Source organism: Pholis gunnellus (assembly GCF_910591455.1).
Source record: "Pholis gunnellus genome assembly, chromosome: 6".
In the NCBI taxonomy this organism is placed as follows: domain Eukaryota; kingdom Metazoa; phylum Chordata; class Actinopteri; order Perciformes; family Pholidae; genus Pholis; species Pholis gunnellus.
This window is the reverse complement of record NC_136532.1, coordinates 6,793,530-6,809,066: the sequence shown is the minus strand read 5'-3', so window position 1 is coordinate 6,809,066 and position 15,537 is coordinate 6,793,530. Positions and strand designations below refer to the sequence as shown.

The window sequence follows — 15,537 nt, the reverse complement described above, 5'->3', positions numbered from 1 at the left end:
TATGTGAAACAAAAGCCTTTTGTGGGTCCAGAGGGAGCTAGGCGAAGTCAGATCAATTGTTAACAAAGCATTGGTTAGGGCTGAAGACTACAAGTTTAAACATGAAAACAAAATCTGTGTGTGTGTGGAGTTGGGAAGACGCAAGGTTACCAGACCTCCTGTTCCTCATCTTTGCCTGAGGCTATCAGCTAGCCACTGCTAGAATAACACACCAGAGTCTTGAAGCAAACCGTTAGTGGTCTCGTTCTTACAGGAGATTAATGCTAAATGGGCGAGAGACTTTTAAGACACCATGTTTATGATCTCAGTTGCAGATGTTTGCTGACCAACCATAAATCCTGATGATTCCACTGGAGATATGTTAAATTATGATAGCAATACACTGCTGACATCCTGTTCCCTTTTCATTTTAAGTGCACTTAAAGCTTATTAGAGACATTGAGGAAGATTGGATCCTTCACTGATGAGTAGCACTTTTACAACAGGAGAACACTCAAAGAAGCCTGGACACTTCGAATACATTAATTCATGGACTAACCACACACACACACACACACACACACACACACACACACACACACACACACACACACACACACACGCACACACACACGCACACACACACGCACACACACACACACACACACACACACACACACACACACACACCTTAAACAATTTACATAATGTTAGGGTGAAAATTGTTTCCTGCTCCATAATTTGAGATTGTTACAGTGTTAGTGAAAACCAAAGGCTGTATGTAAGAAGTGGACATATAGTCACCATGACGTCACCCGTTGGTTCCTGGGCTGTGGGTTTTTTTTAAGCCTCAAGTTCGGCATTCTCGTTTGAAGTGACACATGAGGGTCCAACTGAACGCTGAATAAGACATTTTTACTCGACCAAAACAGTTAGAATTAACTTTCATGAAGTGAAAACACACGTGGGAAAAGGGGAAAAGTTGTAAGAGGACAACACTGACAACTCCCAGACCGAACAACGCCGTGGTAGCGACCTGTCAATCACAAGGTAGCCCCGCCCTAAGGCATGTTCTGCTTTATAGTCTATTTTACTCTAAGGGGGGACCATGATATACTAAATGAACATTATTCTGTATTGAAGAAGACTTGAAACTGGTGATTGAGACCATAAACATATGTTTACAATGTTTACTGAGGTAATAAATCAAGAGAGAAGTAGAGTCATTTTCTCATCGACTTACAATATGACCATGACCCATGATGGCCATTAGTAAGAATGCAATTTTAACGTACGCTTCAGAACCGGAGGTTACTCCATGGTAAAAACCTTCATGATGGCCTTTTGTAAATACATATTCTGTCCAGATACAGACTACACACACTGCCTTATTTAATTACTCTCATCTGCAATGGAGGTTGAACCAAAGCACTGTAAGCACTAATTCAGGATTTGTGGAGACATTTCAAGAGGATGTGACATGATTAGCTCTTGACCTTTGCATGATACTACATTTACTCTCCATTTTTATGTCTCCCTCCACTGAAAACAACCTGAATGAGCTGCAGTGTAGAACATCTTTCCATACAACATGTTTTCTATTCTCTGAACAAAATGTATTAAAATAGGAGTAGTAGTGAAGGTGGAATTTTATATTACTACATATGCACCTCAAGAAACCTCCAGATGAAACACTACCGGCACAAGGAAAATAAAACTCGATGAATGGGAAGGAATAAATAAAGGCCCATCAGTTTGTATTACTGTGGTCTTCACAATAATAACACGGTTGTGTCCCTGGATCCACTCTACTTCATCTTATCTGCGCTTCATTTAATGTCCCTGCTGGAGAAACTGAAGTATATTGCAGGGCTGCAACACCTCCCTGCTGAACACAGATCTGGAGTGACAGGTTAGGAGGTGAATAGTTCCCTGTTCCTACTTACAGCCCTGACCTCTGATCTGTCATCTCACATTTACAGTACGCTGCCCTGACAAGCCTGCTGCTGTTCCACATCACACCCAGCTCAGCTCTCTCTTATCTGAGGAGCCAGGACATATTTTTATGTATTTTAAGTGTACTTGTTTTCCCTTAAATTAGTAAGAAAGGCCAAGTTTAAAAATAAAAGTAACATTATTGTCATATATATATATATATATATATATATATATATATATATATATATATATACACACGATTTCACAGATATCAAACTTGAAGAAATAAATATGTCAGCAATCACTACATTTACCTAAATATGTAATTATGCTGTAGCTAAGATTGGTGACATGACAGCTGTATAAAATTAAACTAATGATAATTTGTATTTATCTGTTGATTTTGTTTTGTCAATTATATTTTTCAATAAGCCGGCCCTCTTCAAATTACTCTTTTTTCGTCTGACCAACAGCCTGAAGCCAAAATAGATTTAATTGAAATAATTTAATACAAAACAAATGTAGAAAACCCTCATATTTCAGAGGCTGGATTACATTTTTTTTTTTGCTTAATAAATGAGCAATGAATTATGAAAACCATCGCCAGCTCCTCTTCTGTCCATCAATGAAGTGATGAATCAACTCTTCATGTCAGGATCAGATATACACCGTTCAAAACCAGGCTGTTCGTTCAATACAGACTGTTAACAGAACGATTTGTCACAGTCAGTGGTTTGCTTGTTGAACTGATATATTTCCTGCTTATAAATAACCTCAGAGTTATCTTATTCCCTTTGGTAGAGCTGAGAACAAGGTCAAACGTGTGCATGATGTGGATTGAGTTTTCTGCGCTGGCCAGGCAGTGAAAACCTACATAAAACACAGACAGAGGAATTCTGTAGATTTATTCCGTTCTTCCAATTGTCTTAATTGAAGAGTCAACAACAAAATAAAAGCCTCCCTCTTGACGGCATCCAAACAGACTTGGCAAGTCCTGCTGGCAGAAAATATTCATCCCTTGACAGAAAACTTAATTCCCTATCCATAACTGCAGGACATCTGTGCTGAATTGGTTGAATTGGTTTGTAACACATCGTGTTCACTGAACTGGGGAGCAGAACTCCCCCATCAGGTCCGACACAAGACCAGCTCCGGCTACAAACTACCCAGAGGGCTGTAACAGTCAGTCATCTCTCTGTCCTACTTTCCCTCTTTTCATCCTCCTCCTCCTCCTCTTCCTCTCATATCTTCCCACCCTCTAACTCCATCCCCCCCATTTCACTCCTCCGTCGCTGGGAGGAAAAAGCAGCACTGGTCTGATTGCTTTAAAGTGCTATCGATACAAATGAAAACACCACTTTCTGGACGTATCTGGGAAAATTCGGCCGAAGATTGAGAGCTGTCCTGGCGATCTTTGAACATCTGATATCATAAAGTACAGCTCGACCTCGATAGGAGAGACATTTATTTTGCTGTCAATAGGATTCTTCAGTTTGCGTCTCGTATGTGCAGTATTTGAATACGCAAAATGAAGTAAAAAGACACCTGCAAAGGATAACCAAACAGTATTAAGAAGCACCCCCCCTTAAACAAGCCCCCCCCCCCCCCCCCCCATTTTTCTCCTTTCATTTCTCAATCACTGGCGACAAGCAGAGCAAATCAAAAAGAAGTGCAGAAAAGCCAATAAGGGCAGCGAGTGTTTTGCACAGACCTGCAAGGTGTAAAACTGGTGACTGCACATATTGTAGATGTTCATGCCGCCGTGTCTTTTCCCTCCATTTCTTTACAGGACTCAGCCGTATTTCAGCTGGTACGGTACAAATATGTTGCGTTTCCAACAACGAATAAACGATGGCAGTGAATATATTTCAGGCTGCACTAACGGTTTCCATCAAAAGGCAAAAAACTAATTTCCAGTGCAAAAAGTTTTCCAATGCAATGAGTGGTTATTACGGTACCAACACTTTGGGTGCACTTACAATTGCTTTTACCTGTAGCTAAAGTGGTTACCATGTTGTTGTAAAGTGGTGGCCAAAGATTTGAGTTCAGATCTCAGTGAGGTGGGGAGAGTCAACGGGACAATTTATCAAACGTAAGTTTCCAGCAACTTCTTTGTTAGCGGCTATTCTTCAATAAAACAAGTCTACTAATACTGCATTGGAGGACAAATATGCATGCAGAAATATCAAAATATGTCAAATTAAATGCGTTTATCCACAGTTTTTTCCGTGTGCTGCTCGTTTGTGTACAGTCCGATTAGCAACTTCCGATGGAATACTGGAGTTGAGATACGACGTGTGCAACCGGATTGTTTCACAAGTAGCCGGCTTACAAGCTCATTTAAAACCAATAAAAAGCAAAATCATCGTCAGACGAGAGCGTCGGCGGGTACAGAGACTGCATTTCTCCCCATGCGTTCAGCCCCTTCTGCTCTCCACACGGACCGTTTGCCTGCTATCTTGTCCATTGTCCATTGCATACAAACTCCTTTGACCAAGAAATATATCAGATCCCGATGAAGAGTCCAGAGCGGACCGAGCTGAGATTCTGATCTGGCGCATCCGATCACAATAGTGGCATTGAAAAGACAAGCGTAACCACGGCCATAGACGGAGACATACAGAGACGGAGACAGAGGGCAAGTCAGCCTAATAGAGACGGGTGCAGCAGGTGCGGAAGACAGAAAGAGAGAGACAGACATTGACAGACACACACAGAGAGAGGGGGGGGGGGGGGGGGGGGGGGGGGGGGGAACGGAGGAGGATGGTGAGCTCCCCGGGCTGCGAACCTGCCATGTGTAGAGGCATGCTGCACCATCTGTGTTGAGGCTGTTTATGCAACACACCGCTGCTGCAGACGCCCTGCAGACACACACCCCGCACCACCTTGCCTAGGACATCACAGGGCACATGCTCCACTTGGTGCAGGGATGAAAACAGCAACAAAAATAACAACTTCAGCAAAAAAAAAAAAACAGGACGACAACAAGACAAAGTCAGGGACGGGCCAGGCCACACGTCTGACACCGAGCACAACAGTGATTAAGTTTTACGTTAAAGAATAATGTGCAAGCTTTAATTACAGGGAAGGTACACACATCAGCAGTAAAGAGCAGAGCCAACACAACTGAAATGGGACAGAGTAAAGGAATAACAATTAGAAACATGGCAGCGCATTGCTGCCACCGCTTGTTCCCCTGCAACACAACGCGACCCTAAAGAGCGACGACGGCCGTCTCGACTGTTCCCTGTCATGAGGCCCATGTCACATGCGAATACTAATCACAGCAAATTCTAATTTATCAGAACTGCAAACAATGAGCCACGACACAGTCTGCCACAGCTACGCGCCGGAAAACAAAGAGAGGCAAGAGAGAGTGAGAAAGAGAGGACAAGACAGAAAAGAACAAACAGCAGGAGTGATGTCACACGTATTGACAGAGGAGGCCAGACATGATGGGGCTTGTGAGGACGAGAGCGAGAGCAAGAGGCAGAGCGAGCGGGGGTAAGAGGCCGTGGGAGAATGACCAGGGGAGCCGGGGAGGCTAGCGCGCGGTGACAGTGCTGTCGTGTCTTGGCGGTGCCAGCCGGACTCCAGAGACGTCTTCAGCAGACACTGGCTGCTCAGATCGTGACCCTCTTTGTCTGGGACCAGAGCGGACCAGACGTTCAGACAGAGGTGGTGGCGCGAGATAAAAGGCATGAGTTTTTGTCCAAGAGCGTTTTAGAAATATGAAAGTGATCATCAAGTGACCCGTCTCTAAACCCTTCCCACCAAACAGGGATTGTCCAATCGTAGCTTTTGCAACCATAACTATGGGGCTGTATTAACAGAGTGTATACGACTACGAGTCTAATCCAATAACGGAAGTAACCACACGTATTTTTAGCTAACTGCTAACTTGATTTTGCCAAACTCGTCTTGTCATCATCCCAAAATCTTTTTCTCATGTAAAAGCAAAACATAATGTTTGAAAACTCTAACAATGGATCATAAATTGAACCTTTTTGTTGCCTGTCTAAGTAACTTTATATGTATTTCTATGATAGACATCTGAAGAGTGTTATGTTAGAAATAAAGAATGTTTGATATTATGTTTTGTCTTACTTTGATGTCCTACGTTACTGGGGCTAACCGACCCTATCTTATAATACAAGAAGAAAGCATTGTCTTTGTTTTCCTGTCCTCTACATGGATCATCCACTGGTGGTTGTGTGATATGATGGACTGTAGAAAAAGGGTCATTTAGCACAAGGAAAATGGGGGAAATGCAGCACAGAAACGACTACATAACCTGCATGCACGGAAGCTGAAACTAAAGATAGATCTCCACCAAAATGAAGGGGACATACAGCTTCAAGGCTTCCATATCACCATCAGTGACCGATGCAGATCACAGCATGTCGGCCAGACCTGCTCCAACAGTATATATAATAAATCACAGAAGAAAAAAAAAGGAAGACCGAGTAGCAAATTTAGTTTACTTGGGCCAGGTGCACTTTAACTGCGCCAAGGTCGACTCAATAATATCATAACGCGAGATCAAAACCACAACTTGTTTATTGGAAAATCTGCCCATCTGGCCGAGCATCTCGGCTGGCAGCAGGATAAAAAGATGACTCAAAGAGATAATGTTGGGGAACGAGGGGAAAGCAAGCGACGTGAATCATGAGTAGGGCCCGCAGTGAGGCGGGTCCCGATTGGCTCTACAGTGGAAGCCAGACCAGACTGAGCCAGACTAGGCTGGGTGCCCAGCGCTGCCACCTAGGGCAGTGGACCAGCAGAGAGGCGCTATAGCTGAATCGAGTGTGCCTATTCGTTATGCCAACTGTGCAGCCAGCTAGGCAGGGCATGGACGCAGCAACAAAGAGAGACAGAGAGAGATGAGAGCTTTAGGAAGACATCATGGTCATGGCTGGAAGGGCTTGGAAGAGCAGAGACTTAAAAAATTAAATAAAAATGAAAGTAGGACCGGAGAGCTGTGAAAGAGAAAATGATGTAGCTGCTTCGAACAATGGAGCAGCGGGACAGCAGCGGTGGTGTGACCTCTGAATGACACAGCCTGCCTGTGCTATGCTTCTTACTGTCGTTAGAAAACTTTCCCGTCTTAAAGTGCAATGCAGCCCCATTAACTATACATTCTGCATGCTTTACATGAGTGTGTTAGTCCAGTAAAAAGAAAAGAATCAGCTACAGTAGCTTCTTGAAGCATTTAGTCTGGTATTCTGCCCTCAGTATGTGTGTAGGTGCACAGCGATGCAGCCAGCTAAACACACTGCCAATAAAGGTTAAAGACAGGAGTTGAGCTTTGAGAGTTTTCCAGCAAACAACTGTGAAAAAAGCATTGGACAGTGGATTCAAAGAAAGGGAGTACACGTTAGAGAAAAAGCTCCACTAAGTCCCCCTCCGGTGAATAATCTAGTTAATACAGTCAACTACTGTAAAACAGTTAGCCCAAAAGAATGGTGTCTTGGCATCACATTAGCCTCACACATTATGGCTAGCTTGGGTAGCACTTAACTTTCTGATCACAGAAATTCTAAATCAACAATCACAAAACAGATATAATAAAAGAAGCACACACAACAAGAGCATTTGTGGAGTAGATAAAAGATGCCTGACAATATTTGCTTGGTCACGGATCCGACAAAATGGCAGATGTAACAAGTTAAACTGCTACGTAATCGTGTCAGTGGCGGTTGCAACTGGCAAGATAACTTTCGGCTTAACAAGAATAGTCATTAATAGTTACTTAATAGTCCTTTCATGTATTCCAATGGAGAAAAACAACCCCTTTAGCTACTGACCTCTTGCAAAATGTTGCATGGATTACTGTTGCATCATTAGTAACTTCAATTTATTGGCATTAGTTTTATTGACATTCATTCATTCACGTTTCGGCATCACGCTCAAACTCAGAAACCATGACTGCAGCAGATCCGTAGATGGACAAGCAGCTCCTGGGGCAGAGAGAACAAAGACGTGGGCTAATTTTAGACGTGCTGCAGCACAACGCCAGAGAAAATAACAAGCAGGCTTGTGCCTATTGTGATGACGACTGATGCTGGTGACATGTTTTGTAAATCAGTTTGTGACACCGGCATGTAGTCCCATCTCGGGTTGATAAAGCAAACTAACCAAAAAGACAAAAACATAACTTTCTATGTCAGAGGAGTTGAGAGAGTCTCCTCTGATTTTTGAAGGACTGCAGTTTAGAAAGTTGAGGGTCAGTAATAAAGAGTGGACAGTGTGGCTGAAGAGGACAGAAGCCTCATACGAGTTATAATAACCGCTGTCCGGAGGAACACTTTGGACCTGAAGATACAGAGGAGAAAAGAAGCTTTAAGGGCTCGGGGTAAAGTGTCTTTATCTGTACAGGAACCGGAGGCTGCCGGGTCGCGTGGGGCTCCAGGCTGGGTAGAGAAGATAGTGAAGTTGAAAAGTTGTGGGAGAGTGTTGGTAGGGATCATGAGCCTGTGAGAAAAGAAAGACAAGTTTCAGAGCGAAGCGAGGTGTCCCTGTTCATTTCATGAGAAAAGAAAGAAAGAAAATGAAACGAAATTCCATTCAAGTCAGCAACCTTTATATAAACAAGACACTGGGGTCATAACTTCTTCTGTCTGTGCCCCGCAGCAAGATGCAAGCCTACAAGGATAACAACAGAGTGTAAAGACAGGCAGGAACACAGAGTTGAAAGGGATACAATTTCAGAATAGAAAGGGAAGACTGATAATCTGCGAGGGGACCGGCCACAGGTTGGTTATGGGGCTGAAATTTCGGCAGGAAAACAAATGGAGAGCAGCACCGAATATTTGATGCGGCTATTCCACCCGGAAATAAATGACGGTGCAGAAAGGTGAAAGCCAGAGGAATGATACGTGACCATTTTAGCCACTATCAACACAGGAAAGGGCGTGAACATGCTCCTGCATGCAGTGCCAATTGTATGGCTGATGCTCTGGAGACGGCGTGTGTGATAAGAAGTGTGTTTCACAAGGAATCAAAGGGAGAGGAAGTGTCACCGAGAAGCCTGAGTTAACAACTGCAGAGGAAACAGAGCAGCACAAGTGACTGAAGTGCAAAGTTCAAAAGAAATATGAAAGTATTTCATGAAAATCTATCAACCTGCACCTTAAAAAAACAACAAGAGTGTTTATTTTAAGTCACATCTTGACGAAGCAGAGCAACGGCGCCATGATGGCAAGACTATCTGGTGCTGAAGGAAATGCTGGTAAAAGCGCACATTTCTTGTGTCCGTTGTGAGAAAATGTCATGTTTGTCACTCATAGTTTCATGTTAATCTGTTAGTTTTAAGATTTGATTAAGATCCACCACATCTTGATCCATGCCAGCTGGGCTGGGATCAGTTTCGCAAAGATGACGACAGGCTCTTGGATTACGTCCACAAAGTGCCTCAGATATGTCACAAAGAGGCCACAGAGGCTTGGGATCAAAAGCGGAGGCCTCATCCACTTTATCAATAATGCATATCAAGGTTAGTGGTACTCCCATTTCTAACTCCAATCACTGCAGTGCCAACCTATTTCCAAACCTCCTTGGGCAGAGCTGGTTGGCTGCCAACGGATGCTTCAATAATTTAGTCATCCAATTTAAAAAAGTATTGCGCACAGATTCTTTATAACAGGACAAGCTCGGCTTACGTGTCAATCTTTTGAATTACAGTGGCGAGCATACTGGACACCTCTATGGTTTCTCTTCAGTGGCATCATGTGCGGAAAGATGCAAAGTATTATTTCTATACAGTTTCCCGCAGGCTACCATACATATATACATCCTTTTGGACATTAACCCAGCTGTCAAACAATCAGAGTATCTGGGAATACTGGGGAAATTGCATTCCTGGAAACCTCTGAAACATGAAATTGTTGAAGTGTTACCTTCATCTCAGTCATTCACAGTATAAAGAGTCGCGACTTTAGAAATGTGGCAAATACTGACGAAGGTTTCGCAGGTCGGTCCCATTTTCTATTCACATAGTGTCCTATTATAGCAGCACTTTCAGCGAGGGAGCACAGTGATAAATATTTTAATTACAGGGCACACAAAAGAGGCAATGGCATGCAAAGCAGATTGTTCTTGACACAACACAGATTTATTGTGACTACCCCTCTGCCATTGTTCACGTTTTATTAGCTGCTCTCAGCTTGCTAGTCTATTGTGACGGGTTGTTCCTCATAAAAGAAGCCGGTGTGCTATCTGTGCAGCTTAACACTATTGTTGTGACTCTTATAGCTGTTGTTTATCTTTTACAAAAGACACTCATGATGGTGTCTCTTTTGTCTTTTGAAAGCAGCGAGTTGGGCAGATGGAGAATACTGAATACACACACACACACACACACACACACACACACACACACACACACGCACGTTGTCGATAGTCCACACACTGACACCGACACAAGCACTTACTGTATAAACGCACTCACAAATGCAAACGTTTTGTCAATGGTACCGTTGGAGGCCACATCCACAGTTAAGAAAGCTGTTTGTACAATGAGTTCACTTACAGTATAAGAATAGGTCGAAGTGTTTGACGAGTCTTTTAACAACAAGTATTCTACTCGTAGCAGAGGAGCTTCTGTCACTGGTGACTGAGAGGACCGCTGATAACTCGGCCCACACTCAATAAAAGACCACTAAAGCCACTGAAACAATTTTGGTCTGATAAGTCAGTGGTAAATAACAGGCCGCCGAGCTATTAACCGTATGAGCAGCGCTTGTAAAGGTTAGTTTTTGTACTGAACTGAATGTGACAGCTTGGACCAGAAACAGCCTGAATGCACTGCAACGTGCCTTAGAAGGGTTAATTCAATGTTGGACGTATGTAGCGAAGTTGCTTTGACGGCTAAGATAAAATGTGCGCCTTGTGTTTAGAAGAACTACGGTAGCGGACGTGAAAATGCAAACGTACCTATCTAGAGCCAGGGTTTGGTTTGTTCGTTCTGGGCTACCGTAGAAACATGGTGGCTGGAGAGGACCCGCTCCTTTAGTAGATACAAACGGCTTATTCCAAGGTAACAAAAACACAACAATCCTTATTTTCAGGTGACTCTACACTAAGAAAAGAAACGTATCAATAATATATTCCTTTTCTACCAATAGATTCCCAGCAGTGCTACACGGTGTTCCCTTAAAGCACTCTTACCTTTTGGTTTGAAAACAACAGAGCAGTGTATTTCAGTCATAAACTTGGGAGGATAAGGAGGGAAGCTGGTTGGTCAGAAAGAGCATTTTAACAAACATGCACTGTTACTCGCTTGTTCATCATTTTTCGGAAATCAATTCACTTCAGTGGAACTACCTCAATTGCTCGTGGAGCTCGAGTAAATTTGAGTGGTGCTTTCACACTTGGGTGTCATGCTAATTTTCGCTGTTGACCACGTGACACTGCTTTCCCTCTGAGCGGACCACAGAGTCCAAAATTGAGATAGCATCCAATTTTATGTAACCCCTGTTCTGCTGAATAGGAAGCACCGTATATTTCTCATTAGTGCCTCAAACGAAACTGCCTATATCCAGTGGTGGCCCCTGCACAACACCCAAAGTCACTATGCCATTGCCTGAGCTTAGAATTTGACATTTCCTGGTGTGGCCGAGCACTTTACAGGGTAAAGCTATGTAACAATGCCTCTCACTGAATTGGATTTTCTGTTTTCAATGGTGGAAAACACCTGCTGAATATGGAAGGCCAGAGCGATGTTTTTAATTATAACCCCATTACTATGGGCAGAAAACACTGGGCTCTTGCCTGATGCTTGCTTTTGTGCATCAGCTATCAGTGGCTGTCATCCGTGGCCGAGCTCTGTCGGCCCTGTAGGACCGCAGCCTCACACTGAGGTAAGTCCATCAGACACTTATTAAAGCTAGAAAAGCACAGCAACCCCCCCCACCGAATGGCCGCTCTGCAAAAAACAGCGAGTGCGTTTGTGAATGTGTCTGTGTGGTGTCCGGCCCAACATAACTCGTCTCATCTCACACACACACACACACACCGGAGCTTGCAAACAGCTTTGACAAGCACACGCAGAGACACAACCGCACACACACTCAGACACACACGCCCCCTATCGCTCTCGTCGGGACTCTGTGTGCTGTGTTCTGCCGGATCTCAGTGTGAGTCTCAGTGTGTGAGTCTCTCTCTTTTATTTTTTTTTTCCAGGCGGCCATCTCTGCTCGGCCCTGCCATCTGTTCTTCACGCTGTGGAACACGGCGCTCCCTCTGGCTGCAGGTGTTTTTGCATGGTGGCAAAAATTGTCAATTGGAGTATGAAAGAAAAAGTACTCAGGGCAGAAATGGTCCAGAATGGGGCTCAGACGGTTTTTTGGGGGACTTTTAAGTCACTCAGTGAGTAATTTTTCCCCAGTTTTTACAGATATAGTGTGTGTGTGCACTTGTATATCTATCTTTATGAGGACCACTTACCTTCAGAGTGAGGACATTTTTGTAACGCGAGGACATTTCGGCCGGTTCTCCGTTCTTCAAAGGCCTGTTTGAGGATTCAGACTTGGTTTTGAGGTACAGGTTAGAAGAAGATTAAGTTAGGGTAAAGGGCAACTTAATGCATTATGTCAACGAGTGTCCTCACAAAGATTTAAGTACAGGGATGTGTGTGTGAAAAAGATCGTGTCCAAATTTGTGTTTACCTACATACTGTATGTGTGCTCATATCTCCATTGAAACTGTCCAAGATTTAATGTAGGAGAAAACAAAAAAAGAAAGTGCTGATGGTCGGCTCATTTCTTTTGATATTTTTTATATCTCCGAGGGTTGCAGTTGTAATTAGGGTTCCCATAGTAAGTTCCATTTTACAAGACAAGGTGGAAGTGGGAGCAATTTTGTTGTTTGGTTCAGTCTGTATTTGAGTTTTTATATCCTCTCTACGTGCAAATTATCCCATTAACACAGCTTGCCACCTGCTGAGGTTGGACACTAAAAGCAGCAGAACTGCATGGGAAAGTTGTCTGCAATGACTCAGGTGAATGAGGGACACGTTTTTCAAAGGAAAATTACGTTTGTGAACCATTTTCAAGAAGTGCCTCAATTATACAGAGACTAAATCTGTATAATCTCATATTCCCTTTGATCTATCCATCCATCCGTCCTCCACTGCAAAGAGAAGCAGCCTAAATGTCCTTCTCCACGACCTCAAGCTCGTCCTGGGGGACATTAGAATCTCCCCAGTGTGTTCCGCTGCTGGACGTGTCAAGAATACCTCCAAAATGAAATAGACAGGAAGCATCCTGACCAGACAGACAGCGAAGACATCTCCTTTTCAGCCTGCTTTGTGTCGTGACCTCTTTCTTTGAATCACTAACTGTGGCCGTAATGAGCACAGGTATATTGGTAACAGGGTAAATTGAGGGTTCGGCTTCATCTTCACCACGACAAGCCGGTAAAACACCTGCGTCCGCCAACACTGCAACAAACCGAACACCTGTTGATGTAACTCGTTCCAAAAGCGAAGCGGCTCTTTTTTTTTTTCGTTCTGCAGAAAGAGCGTGGCTTCAGACTTTGAGGCGCTGATGCTCATTTCATGGTCGTCATGAATGCATCCGTGAGATCTAATGAGGTCAACAGAATCATCAATTCAATCAAGGTACAATTTTTATTGCACGCTAATAAATGAACATGTTATTGCCTGGTTTATAATGGGAAAAAATAATGTGACAAACGGTTTGGAATTAAGTGTACACAGATTAGTAAGCAGGTAAAAGTTGAGTACACTGTTACTGGTCAGCGATGAATTGGCCACCGCCATTAACCCATGTGTCTTTTAATCTTAATCATATTTTTGTGTAATTGTTTTTTTTTATAGGTGTATATTAAATACGTTGGTGTATTTGTGCTTGGAAACCAGCTTGCCTTGAATTGGCCCTGAAGCATTTTGAATGAAACTGAAAACTATTTACATTGATGAAGTATTGAACCAAAAACATGTAAGTAAGTAAAACCTACACAGTAGAAAGTAAGCAGACAGAGGAATAATTGTTTTTCTGAGCTAAAGTAAATTCTTTATTTTGATCTGATGCTGTTGGGTTTACTGAACCTGCATGGGAGAACAACACGTGGGAGTTTGGATTCAGAGGAAGAGAGGAATTATATGCGCACACACACACACACACACACACACACACACACACACACAGGTATGGACAGATGCATGAACAAGGACATATTCATGCATCCATCTACACACAGACATACATGTATGCACACACACAGACACACACACACACAGGAGGTCCGCTGTGCCTCCCAGAACTCCCATCTGTTGAACCAGCAGTCCAGGTTGGTCTTAATGAGAAATAATGAGCCTTCACTAAATAACAACAGCTTGGATGGATTTCACCTCCACTTCAGATTTAATCAGAGCGGCATGGACACAAGCTCCTTCTGCAAGTCACTAAATCCATTTGTTTCAAATCAAAATAACATTTCATTTCCTTTAACTTCCTTGTTTTAAGGGTACGAACACATTCTTAAGATCACTGACTGTTGGCACATTTTTAACATCTTAATGTATCTAATTCTCATCAAACATTAAGTTCCTCACTGCTGGGTATAGAAAATGTCACAAAGAAATGCGTTTCAGTACAATGGCTATTGACAAAGGGGATTTTCCCACCATCCCCTTAATGAAGATATAAAAATTCTAAAGTACTGATCACACTTGCCTCTTGAGCACAGACCTGCATTAAAAGGGGCTCACAGGGGAAAGAAAATCTGTCCTTCAAAGTTTGACATTTTTCTCAAAGAAATCAGAGCAAGAATGGAATTTCTAGGCCTCCAACAGCTGGCATAGCTGTCAGCGAAAAATCTAACTGTGTGTGTGTGGGGGGTGTGTGGGGGTGTGTGTTGGGTTGTACAAAGAGCACCAGGCATCAAGTCAGGGTATCCAATTGGCCTTGCACGATTTCAAGCTGGAAGAAAGAGGAGAAAAGGTTGAGTGAGTGTTTGGAAAAAAAGTACACAAAAGAAATGCATGCACACGCACGCGCACACACGCACAGAGTCAGAAAGAAAAGAAAAAAAAGAAAAAGGGCCACAAAAATGTATCAAAGTATGAATTAGACGTGCAGGCAGATGGATTTTTTCAGGCAATGTATGTCAATCAGGATGCTATGGAAGGTGCTGAAACATGTATGTACTTACACACACACACACACACACACACGCACACAAATAACAGACCTTGTTGTAGAAGTCAAGAAGCTCCCGGTGGTTAAAATCAACAAAGACATTTTCCTGAACCTGGAGAGAGAGAGAGAGAGAGAGAGAGAGAGAGAGAGAGAGAGAGAGGGAGAGAGAGAGAGAGAGAGAGAGAGAAAGAGGGAGGGAGGGAGAGGGAGGGAGGGAGGGAGAGGGAGAGAGAGAGAGAGAGAGAGAGAGAGAGAGAGAGAGAGAGAGAGAGAGAGAGAGAGACGGAGAGAGGGGGAGGGAGACAGAGAGGGAGGGAGACAGAGAGACAGAGAGAGGAGAGAGAGAGAGAGAGAGGGAGGAGGGAGAGGAGAGAGAGGAGGGAGAGAGGAGAGAGAGAGAGGGAGGAGGGAGGGAGAGGGAGAGAGAGAGAGGAGGAGAGAGGAGAGGAAGAGAGAG

At 43.5% G+C, this 15,537-nt stretch overlaps 1 protein-coding gene across 1 annotated transcript in view; it reads right to left on the bottom strand.

The window, feature by feature from the left end:
* Positions 1-13,527: 13,527 nt before the first annotated feature.
* The window catches only part of commd10 (COMM domain containing 10), a 60,322-nt gene continuing 58,312 nt past the window's right edge, over positions 13,528-15,537 (bottom strand). The window contains exons 6-7 of the mRNA XM_079160982.1: positions 15,133-15,192; positions 13,528-14,861 (exon numbers count right to left, since the gene is read on the bottom strand). Coding sequence (XP_079017108.1) covers positions 14,823-14,861; positions 15,133-15,192 — 99 coding nt within the window. The 3' untranslated portion in view covers positions 13,528-14,822. The remainder of the gene's footprint in view (positions 14,862-15,132; positions 15,193-15,537) is intronic.